The sequence below is a fragment of the Cinclus cinclus genome, chromosome 3 (genome assembly GCF_963662255.1).
Source record: "Cinclus cinclus chromosome 3, bCinCin1.1, whole genome shotgun sequence".
NCBI lineage: Eukaryota > Metazoa > Chordata > Aves > Passeriformes > Cinclidae > Cinclus > Cinclus cinclus.
In genome coordinates, this window is record NC_085048.1 from 1,381,992 (window position 1) to 1,397,869 (window position 15,878).

The following is a 15,878-nucleotide window of genomic DNA, read 5'->3' on the forward strand; positions in this document are numbered from 1 at the left end:
ATTTATATTTTATTTGATTTTATTTTTATATTATTTTACTTTGTTTTATTTTTATTTTATTTTATTCTATTATGTTTTGTTTTATTTTATTTTGTTTTATATAATTTTTATTTTTACTTTATTTTTAGATTTTATTTTACTTCATTTTTATTTTATTTCGTTTTATTTTATTTTTATTTCATTTTTCTTTGTTTTATTTTTATTTTATTTATTTTGTTTTGTTTGTTTTTAATGTTTTTATTTACTTTATTTCGTTTTATTTCATTTTATTTTCGTTTTATTTTACTTTATTTCATTTTATTTATTTTTTAAATTTTTTATTTTTAATTTATTTTACTTTGTTTTATTATTTTATTTTATTTTACTTTGTTTTTTATTTTATTTCGTTTTATTCTGTTTTATTTTATTTTTATTTTATTTTACTGTTATTTTACTTTATTTTATTTATTTTTATTTTATTTTATTTTGTTTTTATTTTATTTTATTTCGTTTCTATATTTTATTTTTATTATATTTTGTTTTGTTTTGTTTTCTTTTATTCTATTTTGTTTTTTCATTTTTATTCTTTTATTTTCTTTTGTTTTATTTTATTTTTATTTTATTTTACTTTGTTTTATTTTTATTATTTTATTTATTTTATTTTATTTTATTATTTTTATTTATTTTATTTAATTTTATTTTTTATTTTTATTTTAATTTACTTTGCTTTATTTTTATTTGATTTGATTTAATTTTATTTTATTTAGTTTTGTTTTATTTTTATTTTACTTTACTTTACTTTTATTATTTCATTTATTTTGTTTTATTTTATTTTTTTTGTTATGTTGAGTTTTATTTTTGTATTCTTTATATTTTTTATTTCATTTCATTATTTTATTTTATTTTGTTTTGTTTTATTTTATTAATATTTTATTAATATTTTATTTTATTCTAAAATCCCCCCAAAAAATCCCTAAAAAATCCCTTAAAAATCCCCAAAAAAATCCCCAAAAAAATCTCGAAAAAATCCCCAAAAATCTCCAAAAAATCCCCAAAAAATCTCAGAAAAATACCAAAAAATCAAAAAAAAAAATCCCCAAAAAATCTCGAAAAAATCCCCCCAAAAAACCCAAAAAAATCCCAAAAAAAATCCTTCCAAAAATCCTCAAAAACATCGCAAAAAATTCACAAAAAAATCCCCAAAAATCCCCGAAAAATCAAAAAAAGTCCCCAAAAAATCCCCCAAAATTCCCCAAAAGATCTCAAAAAATTCCCAAAAATCCAAAAAAATCCCAAAAAATCCCCGAAAAATCCAAAAAAAGCCCAAAAAATCCCTCCCCAAATCCTTAAAAATCCCCAAAAATCCATCCAGAAATCGCCAAAAAAATTCTAAAAAAATACAAAAAAAGTCCAAAAAAATCCCCATAAAAATAAAAGTTGCCAAAAAATTTCCAAAAAAATCCTCCAAAAATTCCCAAAAAAACCCCGAAAAAAAATCCCAAAAAATCCTCCAAAAATCCTCGAAAATCCCGCAGAAATACCCAAAAAATCCTCAAAAAATCCCCAAAAATGCCTGAAAAATAAAAAACAAAATTGCAAAAAAAATCCCAAAAAATCCCCCAAAAATTCCCCAAAAAACCCCCAAAAATCCATCCAAAAATCGCCAAAAAAATTCTAAAAAAATAGAAAAAAATCGTCCAAAAAATCCCCATAAAAATAAAAATTGCCAAAAAATCCCCCAAAAATCCTCAAAAACATCCAAAAAAATCACAAAAAAATTCCCAAAAATCCCCAAAAAATAAAGAAAAATCCCCAAAAAATTCCCAAAAAATCCTCAAAAATCCATCCAAAAATCGCCAAAAAAATCTTTCAAAAATAAAAAAAAAAAATCCCAAAAACCCCCATGAAAATAAAAAAGGCAAAAATTCCCCAAAAAATCCTCCAAAAATTGTCAAAAAATACCAAAAAAAATCCCGAAAACATCCTCCAAAAATTGCCAAAAAATACCAAAAAAAAATCCCAAAAAGTCCTCGAAAATCCCGCAAAAATCCTCAAAAAATCCTAAAAGTTTCACCAAAAAAAATCCCAAAAAATCCCCCAAAAATCCTCCCATAATCACCCAAAAATACAAAAAAAAAATCGTCCAAAAACTCCTCATAAAAATTTTTTTAAAAAAGCCAAAAAATTTCCCCTCAAAATACCCCAAAATTGCAAAAAAAAATTTAAAAAAATCCTCCGGGAAAAAAAAAAAAAAAAAAAATCCCAAAAATGGCCTGAGTCCCCAACTAGGCCCGACTTCCGGAGTTCCCCTAACAGCGTTCCCCCCCGCCCCGCAGCACGGCTCGCAGCTGTTCCGCCTGCTCTTCCTGCTGGCGCAGCACGGACACAATTCCCTGCTGCACTTCCGGGCCCTCTTCCGCCTGCTCGCCCTGCTGGCCCTGGAGCTCGCCACCGATGACGTCATCGTCGACCTCGTGCGCCTCGCGCTCGCCCTGCAGGTGAGGGGGGAGGGGAGAATTTGGGGGTGGGGGGGGGATTTTTTGGGGTTTTTTTTGGGATTTTATTGGGGGATTTTTTGGGGATATTTGGGGGATTTTTTGGGATTTTTCTGGGATTTTTTTGGGAACTTTTTAAGGATTTCTTGGGATTTTTGGGGGGATTTTTTGGGGATTTTTTGGGGATTTTTTAAGGATTTTTTGGGATTTTTTTGGAGATTTTTTTGGGATTTTTTTGGGATTTTTTTGGGAACTTTTTTAGGATTTTTTGGGATTTTTTGGGGGATTTTTGGGGTTTTTTTTGGGGACTTTTTTTGGGGATTTTTGGGGGATTTTTTGGGATTTTTGGGGGACTTTTTTAGGATTTTTTTGAGATTTTTTGGGGGAATTTTTAAGAATTTTTCTGCATTTTTGGGGGATTTTTTGGGGGATTTTTGGAGATTTTTGGGGATTTTTTTGGGATTTTTTGGGGGATTTTTTGGGGGATTTTTTGGGATTTTATTGGGGGATTTTTGGGGGATTTTTAGGGGTTTTTTTGGAACTTTTTTATGATTTCTTGGGATTTTGGGGGGATTTTTGGGGGATTTTTTGGGATTTTTTTGGGAACTTTTTTGGGAACTTTTTTAGGATTTTTGGGGGATTGTTTTGGGATTTTTGGGGGATTTTTTGTGGGATTTTGGGGGGATTTTTTGGGATTTTTTCGGACTTTTTTAGGATTTTTTTGGGATTTTTTGGGGGAATTTTTAAGAATTTTTCTGCATTTTTGGGGGATTTTTTGGGGATTTTTTTGGGATTTTTTGGCGATTTTTGGGGATTTTTTGGGGGGATTTTTTTTTTTATTTTTTGGGGATTTTTTTGGGATTTTTTGGGATTTTTTTAGGTTTTTTGGGAATTTTTGGGGGGATTTTAATAATTTTTCTGGATTTTTTGAGGAAGTTTTGGGATTTATTTGGGGACTTTTTGGGGATTTTCTGGGGGATTTTTTTAGGATTTTTTGGGATTTTTTTTTTTTAATTTTTAAGAATTTTTGGGATTTTTTTAAGGATTTCTTGGGGATTTTTTGGGATTTTTTGGGGATTTTTTGAGGATTTTTTTGGGAATTTTTAGGGAATTTTTGGGATTTTTTAAAGGATTTCTTGGGGGTTTTTTGGGGATTTTTTTTATATTTTTTGGGGATTTTGGGGGGGTTTTTTGGGATTTATTTGGGAATTTAGGGGGGTTTTTTGGGGATTTTTTGAGGATTTTTTGGGGATTTTTTGGGAATTTTTGGGGAATTTTTGGGATTTTTTTGGGATTTTTTTGGGGATTTTTTCGGGTTTTTTGTGGGATTTTTTTAGGATTTTTTGGGGGATTTTTAAGAATGTTTTAGGATTTTTTGGGGGATTTTTTTGGATTTTTTGACATTTTTTGGGGGATTTTTGGGGGTTATTTGGGATTTTTTGGGGATTTTTTGGGAATTTTTTTGGCATTTTTGGGAATCTTGCCATTTTTATGTTGTTTTTATTTAATTTCTATCTTTAATTTTTATGTTAATCTTTAATTTCAATTTAACTTTAAATTTGAACTTCGATTTTTTTTATTTTAACCTGATTCTGATTCGGATTTGGAATTTTCAATGTTAATTTTGAATTTTAATTTCAATTTTTTACTTAAATTTAATTTTAATTTTTCATTTTTCTTTTGAGTTTTGAATTTTCATTTCCATTTCACAACTGATTTTTAATTCCTAATTTCATTTTAATATCAATCCTTAATTTCCGTTTAATTTTTCCATTCGAATTTTTGAATTCGAGTTCTGAATTTTTATTTCCATTTTTAATTTCCATTTAATTTTTTATTGGAATTTCAAATTTGAGTTCTTAATTTTATTTCCATTTTTAATTTCATTTTAATTTTTCATTTGAATTTTTCATTTTGAGTTCTGAACATTTTTCTTTTTTTAATTTTAGTTTAATTTTTTATTCAAATTTTGATTTTGAGTTCTGAATTTTATTTCCATTTTTAATTTCAATTTATTTTTTTCATTTGAATTTTATATTTTTTGTTCCAATTTTTATTTCCTTATTTAATTCCAATTTAATTTTTTCATTCGAAATTTGAATTCGAGTTCTTCATTTTAATTCCATTTTTAATTTCAATTTAATTTCTCATCTGAATTTTGTATTTTTTTGTTCTGAATTTTATTTCCATTTTAAATTTCAATTTAAATTTTTTTCCTTTGAATTTTGAATTTCCTTTGTTGATTTTAATTCTCTATTTAATTCCCATTTCATTTTTAATTGAAGTTCTGCATTTATTTCCATTTTCAATTTCAATTTCATTTTTTCATTGGAACGCAAATTTCGACTTTGAACGTCCGAATTCCGTTCCTTTCTTTTTTATTTTCCTTCTTTTAATTTTAATTTTCCTCCACTTAACCCCTGGATATAAAAACTCTTTTTTTTTTAATTTTTTTACAATTCGAATCTTTATTTTTTTTTCTTTTCTTTTTTTTTTGAATGGAACGGCCGATTTTTTTTATTTGTTCGGAATAGGATTAAATTCATTTTTTTTGTTTTCTTTTTGTTTGGAATTGGATTAAATTAATTTTTTTTCTTTGTTTGTTTGTTTTGGGTTTTTTTTTCAGAATTGGATTAAATTAATTTTTTTGGGTTTTTTTTTTTTTTTGTTTGTTTTTTTTGAACAGGACGGCCGAATTTTTTTTTTGTAGGAATTGGAATTAATTAATTTTTTTTTGTTTTGCTTTGGTTTTTTGGGTTTTTTTTTGTTTGGAATTGGATTAAATTAATTTTGTTGGGTTTTTCTTATTTTTTTTTTAACCGTCCGGCCGATTTTTTTTATTTGTTCGGAATTGGATTAAATTAATTTTTTTTTGTTTTATTTTTTTGGGTTTTTTTGTTCAGAATTGGATTTAATTAAATTTTTTTTTGTTTTTTTTGTTCAGAATTGGATTTAATTAATTTTCTTTTTGTTTGGAATTGGATTAATATTTTTGTTGGTTTTTTTTGTTGTTTTTTTGTTTCTTTTTAACGGCACAGCCGATTTTTTTTTTTATTTTTTGCAATTGGTTTAAATTATTTTTTTTTTTTTTAACGGAACGGCCGATTTTTTGTTTTTGTTTGAAATTGGATTTAATTAATTTTTGTTTTCATTTTTTTGTTTGTTTTTTTTAATGGATCGGCCGATTTTTTTTTTGTTCTGAATTGGATTAAATTAATTTTTTTGTTTGTTTGGTTGGTTTTTTTTTTTGTTTTTTTTTAACGGAACGGCCGTTTTGTTTTTTTTTTCTTTTTTCTTCAAAATTGCATTAAATTAATTTTTTTTTGTTTGTGTTTTTTTTGTTTGTTTTTTTTTGTGTTGTTTTTTTGTCGTCGTCGTGGTGGCCTCAGGCTCTGGGGCAGGAGGGGTCGTCTCTTCCCGCGCGGAATCGCTGCGCGCTGCTGGGGCTGAGCGCGGCGTTCGTGGCGCTGCTGGGTCGGCTGCTCGGCGTCGTCGGGTTGGTGCAGCACGTGCAAGAGGTCGGGGAAGACCGGAAGGGTCGTCGAAATGAAAGAGAGGGGGAAAAAAAAAAAGAATAAAAATAAAAAAAAAAGGAAAAAAAAAATGCAACAAAGCAAAAAAAAAACAAAAAAAAAGAAAAAGAAACGAACAAAAAAGACAAAGCAAAGAGAAACAAATGAAAAAAACAAAGAAAAAAAAAAAGAAGAAACAAAATAAAAAAAACAAAATAAAAAAATAATAAAAAACAAAATAAAAAACAAAACAAAAAGAAACAAAATAAAAAATACAAAACAAAACAAAAACCAAAAAATAACAAAAGAACCAAAACAAAACAAATAAAACAAAAAAAACCCAAAAAACAAAACAAAAAGAACAAAACAAAAAAAAAACAAAAAAGAAAAAAAACCAGAAAAAACAAAAAACAAAGGAAAATAAAAACCAAACCAAACAAAAAAAAAACAAAAAACCCCCCCCAAAAAACAAAAAAAACCAAAAAAGTAAAAAAACAAAAAAAAAACAAAATCCAAAGCAAAATAAAACCCAAACAAAACAAAACAAAAAAAAAACAAAAAAAACCCCAAACCAAAACAAAAAATTACAAAACAAAAATAAACAAAACAAAATAAAAAATCCCCAAAAAAATCCCAAACAAAAAAAACCAAACAAACAAAAAAAAAAACCAAAGGGAAAAAAAACCAAAGAAAAGAACCCAAACTCGTCCCAGAAACGGGCCCAAAATCAGCCGGAACGCAAAAAGAGCCGGAAATAAACCCCGGAAATTACCCGAAATAAACAACGAAAATAACCCGAAACAGCCCAAAATAAACCCTAAAAATAACCCAAAAGCAGCCTGAAATAAACACCGGAAGTAACCCAAAAACTGCCCGAAATAAACACCGGAAATAACCCGAAATAAACACCGGAAATTACCCGTAATAAACACCGGAAATAACCCGAAATAAACACCGGAAATAACCCGTAATAAACACCGGAAATTACCCGAAATAAACACCGGAAATAACCCGAAATAAACACCGGAAATTACCCGAAATAAACACCGGAAATAACCCGAAATAAACACCGGAAATAACCCAAAAACAGCCTTAAATAAACACCGGAAATAACCCGAAATAAACCCCGGAAATAACCCGAAATAAACACCGGAAATAACCCGAAATAAACCCCGGAAATAACCCAAAATAAACACCGGAAATAACCCAAAAACAGCCTGAAATAAACCCCGGAAATTACCCGAAATAAACACCGGAAATAACCCAAAAACAGCCTTAAATAAACCCCGGAAATTACCCGAAATAAACCCCGGAAATAACCCGAAATAAACCCCGGAAATAACCCAAAATAAACACCGGAAATAACCCGAAATAAACACCGGAAATAACCCAAAAAGAGCCTGAAATAAACCCCGGAAATAACCCGAAATAAACCCCGGAAATAACCCGAAATAAACCCCGGAAATAACCCAAAATAAACACCGGAAATAACCCGAAATAAACACCGGAAATAACCCAAAAAGAGCCTGAAATAAACCCCGGAAATAACCCGAAATAAACCCCGGAAATAACCCGAAATAAACACCGGAAATAACCCGAAATAAACACCGGAAATAACCCCAAAACAGCCCGAAATAAACAACGAAAATAACCCGGAAAAAAAAAACAAAAAAAAACCAAAAAACCCCTGAAATGGCCCGAAAATAACCCCAAAACACCACGGAAAGAACCCGAAAAAAATCCCAAAAATAACCCAAAAAATCCCAAAATCGGCCCGAAAAGAACCAAAATCATCCCCAAAACATCCCGAAAGCACGCCAAAAAAAAACCCTACAAAAATCATCCCAAAAGAAACCAAAATCATCCCAAAAAAAACCCAAAAATCCCCCCAAAAAATCCCGAAAACTCCACGAAGAAACCCCAAAAAAATCCCAAAAAATCCCAAAAAATCCCCAAAAAAACCCCAAAATCATCCCCAAAAAAACCCCTAAATCATCCCCCAAAACTTCAAAATCATCCCAAAAAAACCCCAAAATCAACCCAAAAAAAAACCACAAAAAATTCCCCAAAAAACTCAAAATCCGCCCCAAAAAAACCCCCAAATCATCCCCAAAAAAACCCCAAAATCATCCCCAAAAAATCCCCAAAAAACCCCTTAAAAATCCCAAAAAATCCCCCAAAAAACTCCCAAAAAATTCCAAAAACTCCCAAAATTTTCTTCAAAAAGAATCTCAAAAAATCCCAAAATATCCCAAAAAATTACCAAAAATCCCCAAAAAAATCCCATAAAATCCCCAAAATCCCCCCAAAAAATCCCAAAAAAATCCCCCAAAAAATCCTAAAAAATTCCTAAATAAATCCCTAAAAATTGCATAAATTAATAAAACCACAAAAAGTCCCCAAAAATACCCCCAAAAAAACCCCATAAAAAAAATCCCACAAAAATTCCCAAAAAATCTCAAAAAGAACCCCCCAAAAAATCCCAAAATATGCCCCAAAACATCCCTAAAAATCCCAAAAAATCCCCATAAAAATCCCACAAAAATTCCCCAAAAATCCAGAAAAATCCCAAAAAAATACCCCAAAATTTCCCAAACAAATCCCAAAAAAAATCCCCCCAAAAATTCCCCAAAACATCCCTAAAAATCCCAAAAAAACCCCACAAAAAACCCCAAAAAAATCCCCCAAAAAATCTCAAAAAAATCCCCATAAACAAATCCCACAAAATTTCCCCCAAAATCCACGAAAATCCCACAAAAATCCCCAAATAAACCCCAAAAATCCCCCAAAAAATCCCAAAAAAATCCCTATAAAAATCCCACAAAAATTCCCCAAAAATCCCACAAAATTCCGGGATTTTCCGGGCAGTTTTATTGGGGTTTTTTAAAGGGTGGGTTTTGGGGGATTTGAGGATTTGGGATTTGGGGTTTTTGGGGATTTGGGGTTTTGGGATTTGGGGTTTTTGGGATTTGACTTTTTGGGATTTCAGTTTTTTTCGCTTTTGGGTGTTTTGGGATTTGGGATTTTTGGGAATTTGGGGTTTTTGGGATTTGGGGGTTTTGTGTTTGGACTTTTTGGGATTTCAGCTTTTTTAGCATTTGGGATTTTTGGGATTTGGGTTTTTTTGGGATTTGAGGTTTTTGGGGATTTGGGATTTTTGGGATTTCAGGTTCTTTGTGATCTGGGATTTTGGGGATTTGGGATTTTGGGGATTTGGGGTTTTTTAACATTTGGGATTTTTTGGGATTTGGGGTTTTTGGAATTTGAGTTTTACGGGATTTGGGATTTTTGGGGATTTTGGATTTTTTGGGATTTGGGGTTTTTTTAACATTTGGGGTTTTTTGGGGTTTTGGGGGATTTGGGATTTTTGGGATTTGGTGGTTTTTTTGGGATTTGGGGTTTTTTTGGGGTCCGTGTGGACTTGGGATTTTTTTCCTTTTGGGTGATTTGGGGTTTTTGGGATTTCAGCTTTTTTAGCATTTGGGATTTTTGGGGATTTGGGGTTTTGGTGGATTTGGGATTTTTGGGGATTTGGGGTTTTTGGGATTTGGGGTTTTTTTGGGGTCCGTGTGGATTTGGGATTTTTTTCCTTTTGGGAGATTTGGGTTTTTTTGGGATTTCAGCTTTTTTAACATTTGGGATTTTTGGGATTTGGGGTTTTTTGGGGGGGGGTCCGTGTGGATTTGGGATTTTTTTCCTTTTGGGTGATTTGGGGTTTTTGGGATTTCAGCTTTTTTAACATTTGGGATTTTTGGGGATTTGGGGTTTTTGGGGATTTGGGGTTTTTGGGGATTTGGGGTTTTTTGGGGGGGTCCGTGTGGATTTGGGATTTTTTTCCTTTTGGGTGATTTGGGGTTTTTGGGATTTCAGCTTTTTTAACATTTGGGATTTTTGGGGATTTGAGGTTTTTGGGGATTTGGGATTTTTGGGGATTTGGGGTTTTTTGGGGGGGGTCCGTGTGGATTTGGGATTTTTTTCCTTTTGGGAGATTTGGGGTTTTTTGGGATTTCAGCTTTTTTAACATTTGGGATTTTTGGGGATTTGGGGTTTTTGGGGATTTGGGGTTTTTTTGGGGGGGGGTCCGTGTGGATTTGGGATTTTTTTCCTTTTGGGTGATTTGGGGTTTTTGGGATTTCAGCTTTTTTAACATTTGGGATTTTTGGGGATTTGGGATTTTTGGGATTTGGGGTTTTTTGGGGGGGGGTCCGTGTGGATTTGGGATTTTTTTCCTTTTGGGTGATTTGGGGTTTTTGGGATTTCAGCTTTTTTAACATTTGGGATTTTTGGGATTTGGGATTTTTGGGATTTGGGGTTTTTTTGGGGGGGTCCGTGTGGATTTGGGATTTTTTTCCTTTTGGGAGATTTGGGGTTTTTGGGATTTCAGCTTTTTTAACATTTGGGATTTTTGGGATTTGGGATTTTTGGGATTTGGGGTTTTTTTGGGGGGGTCCGTGTGGATTTGGGATTTTTTTCCTTTTGGGAGATTTGGGGTTTTTGGGATTTCAGCTTTTTTAACATTTGGGATTTTTGGAGATTTGGGGTTTTTGGGGATTTGGGATTTTTGGGGATTTGGGGTTTTTTTGGGGGGGGTCCGTGTGGATTTGGGATTTTTTTCCTTTTGGGAGATTTGGGGTTTTTGGGATTTCAGCTTTTTTAACATTTGGGATTTTTGGGGATTTGGGGTTTTTGGGATTTGGGGTTTTTTGGGGGGGGTCCGTGTGGATTTGGGATTTTTTTCCTTTTGGGTGATTTGGGGTTTTTGGGATTTCAGCTTTTTTAACATTTGGGATTTTTGGGATTTGGGATTTTTGGGATTTGGGTTTTTTTTGGGGGGGTCCGTGTGGATTTGGGATTTTTTTCCTTTTGGGTGATTTGGGGTTTTTGGGATTTCAGCTTTTTTAACATTTGGGATTTTTGGGGATTTGGGGTTTTTTGGGGGGGGTCCGTGTGGATTTGGGATTTTTTTCCTTTTGGGTGATTTGGGGTTTTTGGGATTTCAGCTTTTTTAACATTTGGGATTTTTGGGGATTTGGGGTTTTTGGGATTTGGGTTTTTTTGGGGGGGGGTCCGTGTGGATTTGGGATTTTTTTCCTTTTGGGTGATTTGGGGTTTTTGGGATTTCAGCTTTTTTAACATTTGGGATTTTTGGGGATTTGGGATTTTTGGGATTTGGGTTTTTTTGGGGGGGGGTCCGTGTGGATTTGGGATTTTTTTCCTTTTGGGAGATTTGGGGTTTTTGGGATTTCAGCTTTTTTAACATTTGGGATTTTTGGAGATTTGGGGTTTTTGGGGATTTGGGATTTTTGGGGATTTGGGGTTTTTTGGGGGGGGTCCGTGTGGATTTGGGATTTTTTTCCTTTTGGGTGATTTGGGGTTTTTGGGATTTCAGCTTTTTTAACATTTGGGATTTTTGGGGATTTGGGGTTTTTGGGGATTTGGGTTTTTTTGGGGGGGGGTCCGTGTGGATTTGGGATTTTTTTCCTTTTGGGAGATTTGGGGTTTTTGGGATTTCAGCTTTTTTAACATTTGGGATTTTTGGAGATTTGGGGTTTTTGGGGATTTGGGATTTTTGGGGATTTGGGGTTTTTTGGGGGGGGTCCGTGTGGATTTGGGATTTTTTTCCTTTTGGGTGATTTGGGGTTTTTGGGATTTCAGCTTTTTTAACATTTGGGATTTTTGGGGATTTGGGGTTTTTGGGGATTTGGGTTTTTTTGGGGGGGGGTCCGTGTGGATTTGGGATTTTTTTCCTTTTGGGAGATTTGGGGTTTTTGGGATTTCAGCTTTTTTAACATTTGGGATTTTTGGAGATTTGGGGTTTTTGGGGATTTGGGATTTTTGGGATTTGGGGTTTTTTTGGGGGGGGGTCCGTGTGGATTTGGGATTTTTTTCCTTTTGGGGGATTTGGGATTTCCCGTGTCCTTTCCCCCCTCAGGTGATGCAGGCCCGGCAGGAGTCGGCTCCGTTCCTGCTGCCCCAGGAGGCTTTCGGGGACAGCCCCCGGTGAGAATTCCCAAATTCCCAAAAAAAACCCCATGAGGCGGGATAATACCAAAAAAAATATTGGGAATTATTGGGATTTTTATTGGGGTTTATTTGGGATTTTTATTGGGATTTATTGGTATTTTTATTGGGATTTATTTGGGATTTTTATTGGGATTTATTGGGATTTATTGGGGATTTTAATTGGGATTTTTATTGGGGTATATTGAGATTTTTTTTGGATTTATTGGGATTTTTTAATTGGGATTTATTGGGATTTTTATTGGGATTTCTTGGGATTTTGATTGGGATTTTGATTGGGATTTTGATTGGGATTTTTATTGGGATTTAATGGGATTTTTATTGGGATTTATTGGGATTTTAATTGGGATTTATTGGGATTTTTATTGGGGTTTATTGAGATTTCTTTTTAATTTATTGGGATTTTTTTATTGGGATTTATTGGGATTTTTATTGGGATTTATTTGGGATTTTTATTGGGATTTATTGGGATTTACTGAGATTTTGATTGGGATTTATTGGGATTTTTATTGGGATTTAATGGGATTTCTTGGGATTTCTTGGGATTTATTGGGATTTTTATTGGGATTTATTGGGATTTCTATTGGGGTTTATTGAGATTTTTTTTTATTTATTGGGATTTTTTTATTGGGATTTATTGGGATTTTTATTGGGATTTATTTGGGATTTTTATTGGGATTTATTTGGGATTTTTATTGGGATTTATTGGGATTTACTGAGATTTTGATTGGGATTTATTGGGATTTTTATTGCGATTTAATGGGATTTCTTGGGATTTATTGGGATTTTTATTGGGATTTATTGGGATTTTTATTGGGATTTCTTGGGATTTTTATTGGGATTTCTTGGGATTTTTATTGGGGTTTATTGAGATTTTTTTTTTATTTATTGGGATTTTTTTATTGGGATTTATTGGGATTTTTATTGGGATTTATTTGGGATTTTTATTGGGATTTATTGGGATTTTTATTGGGATTTAATGGGATTTATTGGGATTTATTGGGATTTATTGGGATTTTTATTGGGATTTCTGGGGATTTTTATTGGGATTTATGGGGATTTTTATTGGGATTTATGGGGATTTATTGCGACTTTAATTGGGATTTTATTGGAATTTATTGGCGATTTTTATTGGGATCTTATTGGGATTTAATGGGATTTCTTGGGATTTTAATTGGGATTTTATTGGAATTTATTGGCGATTTTTATTGGGATTTTATTGGGATTTCTTGGGATTTATTGGCGATTTTAATTGGGATTTACTGAGATTTTTATTGGGATTTATTTGCGATTTTTATTGGGATTTATTGGGATTTTATTGGAATTTTATTGGGATTTTATTGGAATTTTATTGGGATTTTAATTGGGATTTATTGGGATTTTTATTGGGATTTATTGGGATTTTATTGGGGTTAATTGGGATTTTTATTGGGATTTTTACTGGGATTTATTGGGATTTTAATTGGGATTTACTGAGATTTTTATAGGGATTTATTTGGGATTTTTATTGGGATTTATTGGGATTTTATTGGAATTTTATTGGGATTTTATTGGAATTTTATTGGGATTTTAATTGAGATTTATTGGGATTTTTATTGGGATTTATTGGGATTTTATTGGGGTTAATTGGGATTTTTATTGGGATTTTTACTGGGATTTATTGGGATTTTAATTGGGATTTACTGAGATTTTTATAGGGATTTATTTGGGATTTTTATTGGGATTTATTGGGATTTTATTGGAATTTTATTGGGATATTAATTGGGATTTTTGGGGATTTTAATTGGTATTTATTGGGATTTATTCGGATTTACTGAGATTTTAATTGGGATTTATTGGGATTTTTATTTGGGTTTTATTGGGATATTAATTGGGATTTTTAATGGAATTTATGGGATTTTTTGGGATTTTTATTGTGATTTTATTGGGGTTTTTATTTGTCATGCACTGGGATTTATTGGGATTTTTACTGAGATTTTAATTGGGATATTTATTGGGATTTGGGGGGATTTTATTGGAATTTATGGGGTTTTTATTGAGATTTTATTTTGGATTTTTTGGGATTTTTATTGGGATTTATTTGGGATTTTAATTGGGATTTATTGGGATTTTCATTGGGATTTATTGGGATTTTAATTAGGATTTATTGGGATTTTATTGGGATTTTATTTTGATTTTTATTGGGATTTTCCCAAGGAATTCCCATTGATTTTCCCATGAATTTCCCATGGATTTTTTCCATTGATTTTTTTGGGACTTCCCATGGAATTCCCATGGAATTCCCACTGATTTTTCCATTGATTTTTTTTTTGGGATTTCCCGTGGATTTTCCCATGGATTTTCCCATTGATTTTTCCCATTGATATTTTTTAGGTATTTTTTTGGATTTCCCATGATTTTCCCATAGAATTCCCATGGATTTTCCCATGGATTTCACCATGGATTTTTTGGGGATTTCCTGTGGAATTCCCATGGATTTTTCCATGGACTTTTTTTGGGGGAGGATTTCCCATGGATTTTCCCATGGATTTTTCCATTGATTTTTTAAGGGAATTTTTTTGGATTTTCCACGAATTTCCCAATGATTTTTTCCATGGATTTTTTTGGGGGATTTCCCATGGAATTCCCATGTATTTTTCCATGGATTTTTCCACTGATTTTTTTGAGGGAATTTTTGCATTTCCCATGGATTTCTCCACTGATTTTTTGAGGGAATTTTTTTGCATTTCCCATGGATTTTTTTTTTTTTTTTTGGGATTTCCCATGGAAGTCCCGTGGATTTTTCCATGGATTTTTTGAGGGGGATTTTCCCATGGATTTTTCCACTGATGTTTTGAGGGAATTTTTTTGCATTTCCCATGGATTTTCCCATGGATTTTTCCATTGATTTTTTAAGGGAATTTTTTTGGATTTTCCACGAATTTCCCAATGATTTTTTCCATGGATTTTTTTGGGGGATTTCCCATGGAATTCCCATGGATTTTTCCATGGATTTTTCCACTGATTTTTTTGAGGGAATTTTTGCATTTCCCATGGATTTCTCCACTGAATTTTTGAGGGAATTTTTTTGCATTTCCCATGGATTTTTTTTTTTTTTTTTTTGGGATTTCCCATGGAAGTCCCATGGATTTTTCCATGGATTTTTTGGGGGGGATTTTCCCATGGATTTTTCCATTGATTTTTTTAAGGGAATTTTTTTGGATTTTCCACGAATTTCCAAATGATTTTTTCCATGGATTTTTTTGGGGGATTTCCCGTGGAATTCCCGTGGATTTTCCCCTGGATTTTTTTCCCGTTTCAGACCCAATCCCAACCTGGACCAGCTGGGGCCGGAAGTTTTCCTGGCACAAAACAAAATCAGCGAAATCCTCGGAGGGAGCGGCTACAGCGCCGAGAGGATCAGCGCTCCCTACGAGCCCCAGAGCTCCGGTACCGGCAATTCCGGCAATTCCGGCAATTCCGGCAATTCCGGGAATTGCATCGGCATCTGGGGGGGTTCTGCCAATTTTGGGGATTTTTTGGGGATTTTTTGGGCATTTTTAGGGGATTTTTTGGGGATTTTTTGGGGATTTTTTGGGCATTTTTTTGGGGATTTTTTTGGGGATTTTTTTGGGAATTTTGGGGATTTTTTAGGGATTTTTTTGGGGATTTTTTCGGGATTTTTTCGGGATTTTTTGGGGATTTTTTGGGGATTTTTTGGGGATTTTTTTGGGGGATTTTGGGATTTTTTTGGGGATTTTTTAGGGGATTTTTTGGGGATTTTTTGCCCATTTTTTGGGAGTTATTTGGGGAATTCTTTGTGATTTTTGGGGGATTTCTTTGGGATTTTTGGCGATTTTTTTGGGGGATTTTTTAGGGGATTTTTTGGGGA

At 32.5% G+C, this 15,878-nt stretch overlaps 1 protein-coding gene across 1 annotated transcript in view; it reads left to right on the forward strand.

Moving 5' to 3' along the window:
- The window catches only part of EFR3B (EFR3 homolog B), a 69,426-nt gene that overhangs the window by 39,873 nt on the left and 13,675 nt on the right, over positions 1-15,878 (forward strand). Inside the window, exons 13-16 of the mRNA XM_062490771.1 lie at positions 2,316-2,477; positions 5,864-5,992; positions 11,919-11,986; positions 15,309-15,436. Of these exons, the coding sequence (XP_062346755.1) occupies positions 2,316-2,477; positions 5,864-5,992; positions 11,919-11,986; positions 15,309-15,436 (487 nt within the window). The remainder of the gene's footprint in view (positions 1-2,315; positions 2,478-5,863; positions 5,993-11,918; positions 11,987-15,308; positions 15,437-15,878) is intronic.